This window comes from Aotus nancymaae, unplaced genomic scaffold (assembly GCF_030222135.1).
Source record: "Aotus nancymaae isolate 86718 unplaced genomic scaffold, 86718_ANA_hifiasm-v0.15.2.pri h1tg000040l, whole genome shotgun sequence".
Classification (NCBI taxonomy): Eukaryota; Metazoa; Chordata; class Mammalia; order Primates; family Aotidae; genus Aotus; species Aotus nancymaae.
The window spans coordinates 29340744-29357817 of record NW_026988454.1 but is presented as its reverse complement, the minus strand read 5'-3'; the positions used below and the strand labels follow the sequence as shown (position 1 = coordinate 29357817).

At 41.4% G+C, this 17074-nt stretch overlaps 1 protein-coding gene across 2 annotated transcripts in view; it reads left to right on the top strand.

Moving 5' to 3' along the window:
* ARFGEF3 (ARFGEF family member 3) overlaps nucleotides 1-13438 on the top strand; it is a 172780-nt gene extending 159342 nt beyond the window's left edge. For both annotated transcript variants that reach the window (XM_064360641.1, XM_064360642.1), the window contains 3 exons: nucleotides 3411-3532; nucleotides 8912-10130; nucleotides 11713-13438. In XM_064360641.1, coding sequence (XP_064216711.1) covers nucleotides 3411-3532; nucleotides 8912-10130; nucleotides 11713-11904 — 1533 coding nt within the window. In that variant the 3' untranslated portion in view covers nucleotides 11905-13438. The remainder of the gene's footprint in view (nucleotides 1-3410; nucleotides 3533-8911; nucleotides 10131-11712) is intronic.
* The last annotated feature ends 3636 nt before the right edge of the window (nucleotides 13439-17074 follow it).

The following is a 17074-nucleotide window of genomic DNA, read 5'->3' as shown; positions in this document are numbered from 1 at the left end:
GTCATCCCTGAATTCACATATATTCATAACTATGCTGTTCATAGTAGTGAAAAATGGAAATAGACGAAATTCCCAATGACCATTTGCTACGTATTCCATCATGTAATAGCAACAGATGTGCCTGAACTGGGTCTTCATATGCAGACACTATTTTGCATATGCATATGAATGTGTATACATGATGTGGGTTTAAAATGTTAAACAAGTTTTACAAATGTAATTGAACTGTCACATTTGAGTTAAATTTGAAAAAAAGAATTGGAAGTTATACTCAAAAGGCAAGGCCTCTTTTCTCTACCAGATCTGTTTAAATTCTTAAAATTTTCTCTTAACACACTGATAATCTAAGATTCCCTGATTACCCATGTAAAGAGCTCAGTTAGTTGAGAAGTCTCTTGGCCAGGTCTGGCTTCCACAGGGCTTTTCCCAGCTATCTTGAGGTAGTGGGACAAGAATCTTCTACCTTTGGTTTCTCATACCTCTGCTGAGCACACGCCTAACATCTGGGATTTGATGATTCTGGTTCTGAAGGAAGGGAGCACATCCCATGAAGCCTCCATGGCCAGTCTGCAGAGGTTGGGACAGAAGAAAGGTTGTAAGCCTGCAACAAAGAGCTACTCCTAGCAGCATGGCAATTGTGGCTGCTGCAGCAACGGTGTAGCTACAAGTGAGAACAGAGAAACCAACAAGGTGGCCCTCCACAGGGATAGCTTCTCCACATAAGCAGTTGTTACGTCCGGCTAAAGAATGTGCACGTGTGCATACAGCGGTCTGTGCAACCTTATCTAGTCATACAACAAGAATATGAAAAAGCCAATGGAATCTTCTTCTGAAATAGATCATGAATGGAGAAGAACAGCAGAGAACTGTTTAGTGAACCTTTCACTTCTTTTTCTGTTTTTTTGTTTTTGGTTTTTGTTTTGTTTTTTTTTGAGAGTTGGCTCTGTTGCCAGGCTGGAGTGCAGTGGTGCGATCTCAGCTCACAGCAATCTCTACCTCCAGGTTCAAGTGATTATTTTGCCTCAGCCTCCCGAGTAGCAGAGATTACAGGTGTGCACCACCACACCCAGCTAATTTTTGCATTTTTAGTAGAGACAGGGTTTCGCCATGTTGGTCAGCCTAGTCTTGAACTCCTGACCTGAAGCAATCCATCCACCTCGGCCTCCCAAAATGCTGGGATTACAGGCATGAGCCACCACGTCTGGCCAATCTTTCACTTCTTAATACTTACCTATTTCTTCCTCAATCCCAAGTTTTCCTTCTGTATTCACTCTTAACCCATTACTTGAAAATCTGAGAATTCTTACAAGATTTTGAAAGAAAGTATTTTAAAAATATTCTAATCTTGCTGGGGCTGGTGGCTCACACCTGTAATGCCAGCACTTTGGGCAGCCAAGGCAGGAGGATTGCTTGAGCCCAGGAGTTCAAGACCAGCCTTGGCAACACCGTTAAGAGTCCATCTCTATGAAATCTGCAAGGAACTTACATAAATTTACAAGAAAAAAAATTCCATTAAAAAGTGGGCAAAGGACTTGAACAGACACTTCGCAAAAGAAGACATACATACAGCCAACAAACATGAAAGAAAGTTCAACATCACTGATCATTAGAGAAAGGCAAATCAAAACCACAATGAGATACCATCTCACGCCACTCAGAATGCCTATTAGTAAAGTCAAAAAACAACAGATACTGGTGAGGTTGTAGAGAAAAAGTAACACTTTTACACTATTGGTGGGAGTGTAAATTAGTTCAGCCATGGTGGAAGCCAGTGTAATGATTTCTCAAAGACCTAAAGGCAGAAATAACATTTGACCCAGCAATCCCATTACTAGGTATATACCCAAAAGAATATAAATCATTCCATTTATACATGCACTGTATGTTCATCTCAGCACTATTTACAATAACAAATACATGGAATCAACCTAAATATCCATCAGTGTAGACTGGCTAAAGAATATGTGGTGCATGGAATACTATGCAGCCATAAAAAGGAATGAGATCATGTCCTTTGCAGGAACATGGATGGAGTTGGAGGCCATTATCCTCAGCAAACTAATGCAGGGACAGAAAACCAAACATCACATGTTCTCACTTAGAAGTGGGAGCTGATGGATGAGAACTCATGGACACATAGCGAGGAACAGCACACTCTGGGCACCTGTGGGGGATGGGAGGGATAGAAGATCGGGAAGAATAGCTAATGGATGCTAGGCTTAATACCTGGGTGATGGGATGATCTGTGCAATAAGCCACCATGGCATACATTTACCTATATAAGAAACTGCATATCCTGCACATGGACTTCAAACTCGAAAAAGAAAAAATGTGGTTTTGTTTGTTTGTTTTTTGAGACAGAGTCTCGCTGTGTCCCCCAGGCTGGAGTGCAGTGATGTGGTCTCGGCTCACTGCAACCTCTGCCTCCCAGGTTCAAGCGATTCTCCTGCCTCAGCCTCCTGAGTAGCTGGGATTGCAGGCATGTGCCATCACGCCCAGCTAATTTTGTATTTTTAGTAGAGATGGGGTTTCACTGTGTTGGCCAGGCTGGTCTTGAACTCCTGACCTTGTGATCCACCTGCCTTGGCCTTCCAAAGGTGCTGGGATTACAAGTGTGAGCCACCACACCCGGCTGAAAAAGTGTTTAAAAAATGGCTGGGCATGGTGGTGCACACCTGTGGTCCCAGCTACTCAAGGGGCTAAGGTGGGAGGCTTACTTGAGCCAGGGAGGTCAAAGCTGCAGTAAGCCATGCTCACACCACTGCACTCCAGCCTGGACAACAGAGTAAGACCCTGTCTCAAATATAAATATATATATATATATATATATTCTAATCTTTATATATATTCTAATCTTTCCAGAGGAAAGTAGTGAAAGTATTTTAAGTCATGTAAAATAAAATTTGGGGGTGGTTGGTTAGAGATCCAGTAAGTTCTATTTTCTTAGTCAAATCTGCCATGCCTGGTAGAGCACTGTGGCCTTATCAGTAACCATCAGGAATCCTGATAGAAGTCCTAACTCATTTTTTCATCCCTGTGTTGAATATGATACCAAACAGGCTCAAGAATCAGAGATAATCTTTTACAAAGCCCCTCTTTATTTACTCTTAATTAATATTAAGTATCAATACTTGCTATTTGGGGTATAATGAATTGTCACATGGTAGAACTAGTAGTGTTGCTAGTATTAGTGTCAACGGCTAACCCTGATTATTTGCTCCTCTTTCTAATGCTTTGCATATGTAGTACACACATATCAATTAACTCCCTCAACAAGCATATCAAATAGGAAACAATTATCATCCTCATTTTATTATGAGGCTCAACTAGCCCAGGGTCATCCAGCTGAACCTGACAGGTCAAGCAGAGGATGCTGGAGTTCTGAACTGTACCTTTGCACACCCACACAGGTGTTTATGCTGGACACTCAGTGCTCACCAAAGACGCCAAACAACTTTGACCACGCTCAGTCCTGCCAGCTCATTATTGAGCTGCCTCCTGATGAAAAACCAAATGGACACACCAAGAAAAGGTAAGTACCTAAGTTCTCAACTCATAGGGTGCTTATAAATAAGAATGTTCATTCACTTCCAAGATTGTAAGCCAGGCTTTGGCCAGGAATACTGAAAACATTTGTGGAGTCATTTAGCAAAGGTTTTCATAGAAACTGTTAGCCTTGTAACCAAATTCCCCACATTTCATACATATTAGGTTGCCCGGGCTGCCACAGAAAGTACCACAGACTGGGTGACTCAAACAACAGAACTGTCTTTCCCACAGTTCTGGCACCAGATATGAAGGTTTCTTCCAAGGTCTACATCCTTGACATGTAGATAACCATTTTCTTCCTGTGTCTTAGCATGGACTTCCTCTGTACAGGTCTATGTCCAAATTTCCTCTTCTTACAAAGACACCAGTCATATTGAATTAAAACTATCCCTCATGACCTCATTTTGACTTAATTACCTCTTTAAAGACCCCTTTCTCCAAATATAGTCACATTCTGAGGTACCAGAGGTTAGGACTTCAACACAGGAATTTGGGGGAACACAACCCAACCCATAATGTCACACACTTATAATCTTAAAAAAAAAAAAATAGGCCAGGGGCGGTGGTTCACAACTGTAATCCCAGAACTGCAGGAGGGTTACTTAAGCTCAGAAGTTCGAGATCAGCCTGGGTAACATAGTGAGACCCATCTCTACAAAAAAAGTAAAAATAAAAATTTAGCTAAGTGTGATGGTGCATGCCTGTAGTCCCAGCTACTCAGGAGGCTGAGGTGGGAGGATCACTTGAGCCCAGGAGTCAAGGCTGTAGTGGGCCATGATGTGTCACTGTACTCCATCCTGGGCAACAGAACAAAACCCTGTCTCATTAAAAAATTAAAAAGTAAATTGAGGCATGGTTCTGATTGTTTCAGTGAGAAGTACATAAACTTCCCCAGGAACAATAATGGCTACTGGGAGACAAAAAGGTCTATGCTCTGCCCCAAGAAACTTGCCCTTTTTAAATACTATCATCTTCCCTTAAGAATACTGTTCCTAGACTTGAGGATGAAGGCAATGACCAACATTTCCCACTTTAAACTTCTGACACACTAACAGTAATGATTATTTGAGTGCTGTGTGTGAAACACAGTGGATAGGTATTCCTACTCCCATTTCCCCACTGAGGGTGCATACAGAGAATCTGGGGTCCCTTGCCCAAGGACACACAACTGCAAAGTGGTGGAGCCAGAATCTGGGCTGGATGCAGTGGCCCATGCCTGTAATCCCAGCATTTTGGGAGTCAAGGCAGGTAGGTAGATCACCTGAAGTCAGGAGTTTGAGACTAGCCTGGACAACATGGTGAAACCCCATCTCTACTAAAAATACAAAAATTAGCCAGGCATGGTGGTGTGTGCCTTCAGTCCCAGCTACTCAGGAGGCTTAAACCCAGGAGGCGGAGGTTGCAGTGAGCCAAGATCATGCCATTGCACTCCAGCCTGGGCAACAGAGCGACACTCCATCTAAAAAATAAAACAAAACAAAACTGGGTCTGGTTGACCATAAGGCCTCTGGTCCTTTCCCATTTCAAGGAGAGAGTTGGTGCAATGGACAGAATGTGTCCTCCCACATTGATGTGTTTTATACTCCTAACCCCCAATGTGATGATGTTAGGTAGGACCTTAAGGAGGAAATCAGGTTATGAGTGTGGAGCCCTCATGAATGGGATTCGTGCCCTTAAAAGAAGAGACGGCTCCCTTGCCCTCTTTTTGCCATGTGAGGATCCATGAAGATGGTCATCTGTAGTCTGGAAGAGGGCCTTCACCAGAAGCCACCCATGCTGGCACCCTGATCTCAGACATCCAGCCTCCAGAACTACAAGAAACCAAATTCCGTTGTTTGTAAGCCACCCAGTCTATGGTATTTTGTTACAGCAGCCCAAACAAAGATAGTTGGTATCATTTCACAAGCTTTGGGTGATTGAGCCAAGCATTCTGGCTCATGCCTGTAATCCCATGAAAGGAATGTCACGAAGCTGAGGCAGGAGAATCACTTGAACCCTGGAAGCAGAGGTTCCAGTGAGCTGAGATCACACCACTGCACTCCAGCCTGGGTGGCAGAATGAGACTTCATCTCAAAAAAAAAAAAGTAGCTGAGTTATCAGAGCAGTTTGATTAATATAACAATCACTTCAGTGAAATTTATAGTTAATAATTTTGGTCAATTATTGGTACATATCAAAAAAAATGTGGAATGTTCAAAAGTTACGAAGCATGAATAAAAAATAAAATTCCAAATTCAGGAATAGAATTTTACTAAAATCCCATGAGCTCCTCCCCAGTTCTAGCCCCTGTATCCCTCAACCACCAGTCACTAATTTTTAAGTGGTCATTTTTTATTTTATATACCAAAATTGTGCAATCCTTTGACATCTTTAAGCATTGCTTTACTTCAGAATTTCAGTTCTTTTCTTCCTTTTTTCCTATTTCTGATTCACATTTAGCCAATGGTTCTTTCTGAAATATTTTTGATGTGAAGGTAGGAAAAAGGAATAATAGGCTGCATTCAAATTATAAATAAAATATAGAATAGCCTAATACCCTTTTGTTATTGGTTTTAAAAGGTTACAGTTTTAAAATATACCAACATGGCTCATAAATTTACTTAGCACTTTTAATGGACAATTACCCACTCATAGTTAAGCAAAACAAAATAAGCACATTAAATTCTTTCACCAATGCCACTGGCCACTGAGCCAAACGACATTCCTTAACATTCTTTAAGAGCTCTCAGCCAAACTCTGTATGCTTTGCATTCTTAGATTTGACTCTTATTTGCAGGGGCAATTCTTAGTTTAGCATAGGATGTAGTGGAAGATGAGTAAGATTTACGGAATATTATATGCCGGCCAGGTGCATCTTTTAGACGTAATCCTAAAACCAGATTACAGCATTTAAATAGAGAAACCTGTGTTGGTTTATTTGGGTTTAATAGTTTTGACATTGATGATAGCCCCAAGCTTTACTCAATCCACATCTTAATTAGCGCTTTAAGATATATATTAGCATGTTTTAAGTCAACCACTTGTTATGCAATTAATTCTCAATTATCCAATCATCTGGAGACTGGCTTTCCTTTGCCCTTAAGCAGCAGGATGAAGGCAGACATCTTAAAGATGTGCTGAGAAAAAGCTTGAAACCTTGTGTATGCTGAATTACAAAGTTATTTGTCAATTTTGTTTGAGATCCTTCTTGTCTCCCGTCAGCATAGATGATTAGGAATTGGATATCTATAAAATTGTTTCACTCTTCCCTTATCTTTCTGAAATTTTGATCTCTTCAGTATTATTTCCCTCCCACTCTGTTTTCTTGTCATTGCATCCTTTAACCCGAACCTAAGGTAAAGGGGATTTGCTGCCCTTTTTTATATGCCTAGTTAGCAGCTGTATCTCTTAAAGCATCCAAAAAAATGATCTCGGTGGATGAAAATACTCCACAATTCAGACGTGGCTTTGCATTGGCCTCTCTTTAGGTGCTGGCTGGAAAATGGCTTGCCATTTCTCAGGGAAGGTAATAAAAAACAGCGTTGTGAGCGAAAGGGTTCATGCCTTCACCAGGCTGATTAAACTCACCCCTCTGGTGGTGCTTCCTGCGTCAGGGATCCAGGATCCTAGGGAAGCGGGGTTCAAATGTCAGAGCCATTTCTCAGGGGAGCATTTCCTTCAGGCAGCCGGTGCCCAGAGCCAGCCTGCTTTCATTCTTTGACTTGGAGACTTACTGAATGCTGCTACTCTCACCATTTTCCCAGTTACTGGGGACAACAAGATGAATACAACACTGTCCTGTCCCTTAAGGATGTTATGGTATCATGGGGACAGACTTGTCTGATCAGTAGAAACTTTCCCTTTTTAGTTCACTTCCTATAGTATGGACAGAAAACATTAGAACAAATTAGTAGCTTTTGGACCAAGTTGGTATAAACTTTTGGAGTCCGCTTTTTCAGAATAATCCGTATTCAGGTTTACTGGTAGCTTAAGTAGGAGCCGGGGCTGGAGAATGGAGAGTTGTTTAATGGGTACAAAGTTGCTGTTAGAAATGATGAAAGCTGGGCAAGGTGGCTCACGCCTGTAATCCCAGCACTTTGGGAGGCCAAGGCAGGTGGATCATCTGAGGTCAGGAGTTCAAGACCAGCCGGACCAACATGGAGAAACCCTGTCTCTACTAAAAAGACAAACTTAGCCAGGTGTGGTGGCACATGCCTGTAATCCCAGCTACTTGGGAGGCTGAGGCAGGAGAATTGCTTGAAGCCAGGAGGCAGAGGTTGCAATGAGGTGAGATCGCGCCATTGCACTCCAGCCTGGGCAGCAAGAGTGACACTCGGTCTCAAAATAAATAAATAAATAAAAATTAAAAATTGAATTTGATGAAAAATGATGAAAAAGTTTTAGCAATGGATAGCAGTAATGGTTACACAACATTATGAATATACTTAACACCAGTGAATTGTGTACATAAAAAAGTTAAAGTAGTAACTTTTATGTTCAAGTTATTTATTTTAAAAGGTTACCGTTTTTGAATAACAGTCGTTTGTCACTCATTTCATCTTGAGAGTAACATGTTTTCCGTCAGTGAGGACCACACGAAGGGCAAGGTTAACATTAAGATTTATGTAGGATTTGTCATTTTCTGCTGTTAGAAAAGCACTTTTCCTAATTATACAAATTTTTACATTCAAAGTCATAGACATAAAGCAAAATGTTATTAACAATGGCTAGACCTTTGAAAATATTTTTAATAATCGTTGTCATAATTTTATAATTATCCAGTTTGGGGAATTAATTGGCCATATAATAGCCTAAACTATTTCCATAAAATTCTAAGAGCAGTGAAAAGAAATGAAACTGTAAACAAAACCACCTTCAACCACACTGGTGGATTAAAATGTTTGTTTGGCAAACATAGTACATATTGGGCATCCCTAATGCCAAAATCCATCAAAATCTGAAATTTTTGAGTTCCAACAGGACACCACAAATGGAAAATTCCACACCTGACCTCATGTGATGGGTTATAGAAAACCCAAAATGTATTCAGTGTCCCCACAGGCAAAAAGACCCTCCAGCCCCCTTCAACAGTGATGTCTTTTCACAAATATATCTTGATAATTGTTAATTTGGCATCATAACTTTTATATTCTACAGCTTTGGGAATTTTTTAAAGTGTTAAGAATTCCACTAGTTGTGATTAAAATGGTTATCACATAATGCCCCCAAAAGCATGCCCTTTTTCATGGCAAACATTTGAGTCCAGGTAGTTTAGTTTGTAAATCTGCATATATCATTCTGAAATAAGTAATGTCTATATTGCTTTGAAATACCTGCTATAAGGCAGAAAACCATTAATCAGTCCCTCTCTTTTCACTTGAAGCGTGTCTTTCAGGGAAATTGTGGTGAGCTTGCTGTCTCATCAGGTGTTACTCCAGAACTTATATGACATCTTGTTAGAAGAGTTCGTCAAAGGCCCCTCTCCTGGAGAGGAGAAGACGATCCAAGTGCCAGAAGCCAAGCTGGCTGGCTTCCTCAGATACATCTCCATGCAGAACTTGGCAGTCATATTTGACCTGCTGCTGGACTCTTACAGAACGGCCAGAGAGTTTGACACCAGCCCCGGGCTGAAGTGCCTGCTGAAGAAAGTGTCTGGCATCGGGGGTGCTGCCAACCTCTACCGCCAGTCTGCCATGAGCTTTAACATCTATTTCCACGCCCTGGTGTGTGCCGTTCTCACCAATCAAGAAACCATCACCGCCGAGCAAGTGAAGAAGGTCCTTTTTGAGGACGAGGAGAGAAGCACAGATTCTTCCCAGCAGTGTTCATCCGAGGATGAAGACATCTTTGAGGAAACCGCCCAGGTCAGCCCCCCGAGAGGCAAGGAGAAGAGACAGTGGCGGGCACGGATGCCCTTGCTCAGCGTCCAGCCCGTCAGCAACGCGGATTGGGTGTGGCTGGTCAAGAGGCTGCACAAGCTGTGCATGGAACTGTGCAACAACTACATCCAGATGCACTTGGACCTGGAGAACTGTATGGAGGAGCCTCCCATCTTCAAGGGCGACCCGTTCTTCATCCTGCCCTCCTTCCAGTCCGAGTCATCCACCCCCTCCACCGGGGGCTTCTCTGGGAAAGAAACCCCTTCCGAGGACGACAGAAGCCAGCCTCGGGAGCACACAGGCGAGTCCCTGAGCCTGAAGGCCGGGGGTGGGGACCTGCTGCTGCCCCCAAGCCCCAAGGTGGAGAAGAAGGATCCCAGCCGCAAGAAGGAGTGGTGGGAGAACGCGGGGAACAAAATCTACACCATGGCGGCCGACAAGACCATTTCAAAGCTGATGACCGAATACAAAAAGAGGAAACAGCAGCACAACCTGCCTGCGTTTCCCAAAGACATTAAAGTGGAGAAGAAAGGAGAGCCACTGGGCCCCAGGGGCCAGGACTCCCCGCTGCTTCAGCGTCCCCAGCACTTGATGGATCAAGGGCAAATGCGGCATTCCTTCAGCGCGGGCCCCGAGCTGCTGCGGCAGGACAAGAGGCCCCGCTCAGGCTCCACCGGGAGTTCCCTTAGTGTCTCGGTGAGAGACGCAGAAGCACAGATCCAGGTACCGTCCTGCGGCCTAGAGGCAGTGGGCGGGAGGCTGGGTTTCCAATACTAGATGGGCCCCCCTTGCAGATTGGGCACATACAGGCTAAGATTTACAGAACCGCATGCTCTCACTCATAGGTGGGTGTTGAACAATGAGAACACATGGACACAGGGAGGGGAGCATCACACACTGGGATCTGTTGGGGGGAAATAGGGGAGGGACAGTGCGGGGTGGGGAGTTGGGGAGAGAGAGCGTGGGGAGAAATGCCAGATATAGGTGATGGGGAGGAAGGCAGCAAATCACACTGCCATGTGTGTACCTATGCAATAATCTTGCATGTTCTTCACATGTATCCCAAAACCTAAAATGCAATTTTTAAAAAATTGAGTAAAAAAAAAAAAAAAAAAAAAAAAAATATATATATATATATATATATATATATATAAAAGACATTTAGGGCTTCATGAGGTCCAGTATTTCTTAATATTATAAGACAAAGTTGTTGAATTAATTTATTTCATGGTTTAATGTAATTTCAAATTTACATTTGCATCTGAATGTTAACTGTACTTGAGTAAATAAATGAGGGAAAAAAAAAATTACAGAAACAGGTAGGGGAAACGAACGGATTTCCCTCCAAAGTCAGCGGGCTGCCTGAGCTTAAGTGCAGGATCTGCCAGTATCAGTATGTCATGATGAAGCTGGAATTTTACTCTCTCAGATAATTTCAGGAACTGCTTTTCTCCATTGTAATGTAGATTATTGAGAATGAGGAACTTACCTGTAGAAATAAGATGAGGCTTAAGCTTATAAATGTAGGCTTTTTCAAGACCAGCCTGGACAAACATGGCAAAACCCATCTCTACAAAAAAAAAAAAAAAAAAAATACAAAAATTAGTTGAGCGAGGTGGCACATGCCTGTAATCCCAACTACTTGGGAGGCTGAGGCGGGAAGATTGCTTGATCGCAGGAGCCAGAGGTTGCAGTGAACTGAGATGGCGCCATTGCACTCAAGCATGGACAACATAGAGACCCTGTCTAAAAAAAAAGTAAGCTTTAACTGGCATTGAGTTCTTAGTGTGTCGAAAAATGGCACTGAGGAAATTCTGTAGTTATGAAGCATTGTATAAAAGAAAAAAGCAAAGTGAATATTGTATGGTTATGCCAATATTTTTTTTTCAAATTGTTTTCATCTCAAGTTTTTCTAGCCCATCCTGTACACATAAAAATTCTCATTCTTCAGGGAGGCTTTAAGTATAATAATTCTATGGTGCATCAAAAAATGAGTTTGAGATTAATGGCCTATGGAAATCTCATTATGTGACGGCAAGGATGTTTGTTTTTTTAAGATCTAAGGAATAAGGAGCTTAGTAGTTTGTGAAAGCTGAAAATAAGGTGAGCCTCTGCCCATCTTTATGTATGTGAAGTTAAAACAACAATTTATTATAGGCATATTAAATGAGTAAAAACTAATTTATTGCAACTAAAGCCTGTAAAAAAAAAAAAAAAAAAAAATCCACATTGGCAGGGCCACACTCAAGTGTTCAAATAAAACCAGCGGGGGAAGCCACTAATTTTCTTAAATCCTTTCTCTTAGGCATGGACCAACATGGTGCTAACAGTTCTCAATCAGATTCAGATTCTCCCAGACCAAACCTTCACGGCCCTTCAGCCCGCAGTGTTCCCGTGCATCAGTCAGCTGACCTGTCACGTGACCGACATCAGAGTTCGCCAGGCTGTGAGGGAGTGGCTGGGCCGAGTGGGCCGTGTCTATGACATCATTGTGTAGCAGACTTCTGTTCCACTCCTCCCTGCAAAAAGTAGTGAGGGTTTGAGTCTGCCTGCCAGTCCAACTGTTGCTTTTTCCCCACCACCAGCCCCACTTAAACTAGTGTCTCAGAGAACGTGGGTTCCCGGTGTAAAAAGCCTTTCCAACCACTGATCAGCATTGGGGCCATTCTAGATACTAACGTTGTATCTAGATAACACAAACGATATTCTGATTTTGCACATTATTATACAAGAATCTATAATCCTTGATATGTTGCTGACTCTTGAAGTATATTATTTCTCAGTGCTTTTGCTTACAATGATGTTATCCCCAAATGAGTCATTTTCAAGGATTACGCCTTTGAAAACACCGTATTGATCCATTTGATCCATCATTTTAAAAATAAATGCAATTCCTAAGGCAATATCTGCTGGTAAGTCAAGCTGATATGTAAACACTCAGACATCTAGTACCAGGGATTATTAAATGGAGGAAGATGTATGATTATGGGTTTGGCTGGGAAGAAGACAACCATAAAAATATATTCTTGGGTGTCATAATCAAGAAAGAGGTGACTTCTGTTGTAAAATAATCCAGAACACTTCAAAATTATTCCTAAATCATTATGGTTTTCAGGTATTTACCCATTTCCCCATGTAAGGTACTGTTGTGCCTTTATTTCTGTATTTCTAAAAGAAGGTTCTTTCCTAGCAGGGTTTGAAGTCTGTGGCTTGTCAGCCTGTGACACAGAGTACCCAGTGAAAGTGGCTGATACATACCTTGCCAAGGGACATAAGACTGACCGGCCACCCTGGCTGTTCTTGTGGTGTTTGCTTCCGTCCCCAAGGCAAACAAGGAAAGGAAAGAAAAATGGTGCCTTAGTCCTTTGTTGCACTTACACTTCTATGCCCACAATTACCTGAACATAAAGTATAACATTTGGTTTTTAAGAAAATAAAACATTAAAACACAACTCTTTTTCTATCAACACTCTTGGAGGAAAGGGACTCAGGGAAGGGAGCAGGGAGTGTGGGGTGGGGAGAGATTATGATGAAATCATTTTAAATCTTGTAATACAACAGTCTTACAGAATTATGGTGTCAGTTATACAAGCTCTAGTCTCACAAAATGAAAGTAAAAGAGAAAGACACTGGCATTTAGAAAATTTTATCTATTTAAAAAATATATCCTATTTAGCAAGTAAAGTTAGTTACCCTATGTTTGATGTCTTTTCATTCAGACCAATATTTCAGGTGGCTATTTCTAAGTATTACTAGAAAAATAATATATTTGAAAGCTTTATCTTATATTTCTTACATTATCCTAATGATTGAAAACTCTTCAATCAAGCTTACACACATTCTACAGAGCAGAGTTAGTTGTTAAGGCATATAATTTCTCAGCCCCTAAAAATGTATTCATAATGAATAAGTCACCCTTTAAATATAAGATATAAATTCTACAGTATTAAAATAATTTCAAAGGGATTGAACTCTATTCAGTGCTGGTATTTGTAAACTTTGTCCTCCTTGAGAAATATGGAACTAACTTAGAGGATAAGAGGAAGGCAGGGTTCTCTGACTTCTTTAGGTGATCTGAAAAAAAGACTCATCATTTAGTGTACCATCTAGAGATCACCACAGAATCTGGGAGACTTTTTTTTCTTCCAGTTCCGGAAAACACTCTTTGCCTTTAGTTTTTACTCATTATACAATAATTCAAGTTTAGAAACAGGTAATCAACTATTTGATCTTAAAAGGCAATTGTTGGGATAGCAGTGAACTATGTTGTATACTTTTAATTTTTTATACTTTATAAATGAAATTGAAAGTTGGGTATTTGCTTTAAAATTTTCCAACAGAAGTAACACCACAGTCGTTTTGTTTCTTTTTATAGCTTACCTGAGGTTCAGTTCTTCTTTATGAAGCTGTGAGTACTCCAGGGTACTGCGGGGAAAGTCTTCAGTAAAGCAGAGGCTAGAATCACAGTATTTATACATAGCAACTTTTCATAAAGTAGAAAAATTCAAAGGAAGCTGTCCAATTTCTGAATACTGGTTGGGGGCAGTGGCTCACGCCTGTAATCCCAGCACTTTGGGAGGCCGAGGTGGGTGGGTCACCTGTGGTCAGGAGTTGACGACCAGCCTGGACAATATGGTGAAACCTCGTCTCTACTAAAAATACAAAAATTAGCCAGGCATGGTGGCGGGCACCTGTAATCCCAGGAACTCAGGAGGCTGAGACAGGAGAATCACTTGAACTCAGGAGGTGGAGGTTGCAGTGAGCCAAGATTAGGCCATTGCACTCCAGCCTGGGTGATAAGAGTGAAACTCCATCTCCCAAAAAAAAAAAAAAAAAAAAATTGAGAATACTATGTCCCAAAGTATGTTAGTTAATTGTTTGGAAATCAGAATTCATTCTCCCTGATACTCTATTATGGGATCCAAAGTTAGATCTTGAACATAAGTTTACCCTGCACTATGTCTGAACACTGTTCTAGTTCTAGCCTGATTATGGGTCCCAAGAATAAAAGGATGAGAAGGTGTACACAGCTCTTGACCTACAATTTTTTAAGAGTGTTTTGGTACCTTCCCATTGTCTTCTCTATAACCCAGTCCTAACATACTCTGCACTCCAGAGTTCCCGGACATCCACACTGACATCAGATTTCAACCAGAAACGTCACTGAGTGACAGAAGTACTTCTCAGAGGCATTTGCAGTTTCCAGAAAGGATACTGCTTGATGCAGAGTAGTCTTTAATGAGTAGGCCTTCAGTTGATTCTTCCCAGCAGGTGGAGAAGAAAGGGAAGAGATGAGGAACACTGGGTGGGCAGTGGCACCTTTTCAGGCTGCCCAGCTCCGTCTCTTGCCCTGTTCCTGTGACTCGGTTTCCCCCTCACCCCCACTTTCCTTCACTCCATCCCAGTCTCTCAAAGTGCCAGGTGTTTCTCTTCTCAGAGTCTCTTTTGCAGCAACAGTAAGACAAAATTCAAGGCAGCCTTTTGAAATTTAGAACAGTTATTAGCATGTATTTACAGACCTAAGCAGAATGAGACTTTATACATTGCTTTTAGTTGCCTGTATTTACAGCCAAAAGTATATTACCCTAAAGTTGAGATCTTTCCCTTTTCTTAAATTTTGGTAAAGTGTGCTTCATGAAACAAACATATGGAAAAACTCCAAGTACAAGAGACCCTGCCCAGCCAAGTATACAGAGGGACAGAGTTCTCTCTGTCATTAATGAGGACATAGGTTTTAACGATTGAAGGCTAATGCCCTGTCCATAGCATCCACCTAGCTCTTTGTATCTCCTGATCTGCTTTTAAAGATAGGCTGCCTTTTTACACCATCTTCTCTCTCCCCTTATGATAATTTTCCAGCCTTCACCATAGATATAAAACTAGAACACCTTTACTATTTGGGGGCTGTATAATGACTGACCAATAAGAACCCAGGCAGATGCTAACATACTTAACAGCTCATATTATATACTGTAAAAACCTGTAATGTTTGGAAAGCTGAGGCGGGCCGGATCACCCGAGGTTGAGAGTTCAAGACCTGCCTGACCAACATGGGGAAACCCCATCTCTACTAAAAATACAAAATTAGCCAGGCATGGTGGCACATGCCAGTAATCCCAGCTACTGGGGAGGCTGAGGCAGGAGAATCACTTGAATCCAGGAGGCAGAGGTTGTGGTGAGCCAAGATGGTGCCATTGCACTCCAGCCTGGGCTACAAGTAGCAAAACTCCATCTCAAAAAACAAAAATAAAATAAAATACTTTAAATCAGCCTGGGTGCAGTGGCTCATGCCTGTAATCCCAGCACTTTGGGAGGTTGAGGGCGAGTGGATATCCTGAGGTCAGGAGTTTGAGACCAGCCTGGCCAGTGTGGTTAAACCCCATCTCTACTAAAAATATAAAAATTAGCCAGGTGTGCTAGCAGGCACCTGTAATCCCAGCTACTTGGGAGACTGAAGCAGGAGAATTGCTTGAACCTAGGAGGTGGGGGTTGCAGTGAGCCAAGATTGCACTCCAGCCTGGGTGACAAAGTGAGACTTTGTCCCAAAAAAGTAAATAAAATTTTAAATCAAACTTGACAAGCATGTTAATATAACTCAAAAGTACCTTGAAATTGAAACTGGTGCAATGATCATTAGGTTTTTGTTGTTTTAAAGAGAAGGCTTATACAGAGTTAGTTGAGAGTCAAATAGCCTTCACTGTGAGAAGGTAATACAGTTACATAATAGATATCCTTGACTTTGCCAGATTCATCACAATTCTGCTTATACAGAAAAGTTTTCTTTCTCAGAAAGGAAAATCAATTAGTATCAGTCCCATCAAACTAAACAGAATTAAGACCTTCATGTAGAGCTGATAACAATATCAAGAGGTTACAAATAGCAGGGAGGAGGCGAGTGTGGCGAATGTCACTGTGGTTGCAAACCTTTACCTATATTATCACTCGTAGTCCTCACAACCTTGTGAGACAGGTATTGTGTTCCTCACTTTTTCAGACGAGAACACAGACACACAGAGGTTAAGAAACTTGCCAAGATAACAGTAAAAGGCAAAGTTGGTTGCAAAAGAGGTGTTCTGAATTCAAAGGCCATTTTCTCTCTCTCTGACAACATGCTCTAAGTCCAGAGTAAGCACTCTGGTACGAGAGAAAGTTTCAAGGAATGAGACCATTAAAATGAGACTATTGGCATCTTAGATCTGTCTGGGATGTTATGGAGGTTTTTAAAAATAAAGTTAAAAAAAAAAAAACTGTGTTTACACATAGAAAAATCATATATAACACAGTCTGAGTGTTTGGAAATAAAACCAAAATCTGAACTTTGATCTTAAAAGCAGACATTCAGTGTTACTTTAGAAAACTCACGGAATTAGGTGGAAATGATGGAATAATACTGTTCATGGCCAGCTGTGAACACAGAAAAACATGGCAGCCTGTGTCTGGAATGGCACGCATGTTTGTAAACCTTTTTCAAAAATCATTTAATCAACTCAGAATAAAGTGCCCTGTAGCCAACAGTGCCTCTTTACTTGCTTCTCTGGGAAATACATGGTACTAAATTTGTAGCACAAAGTTTGGGAATATGCAAAATAATGGATAACCATTTTTCAAAATGTACATTCTCTGAAGAGGAAGCAGCTGGTTGAACAAGATTGAAGAGCCAGGTGCTA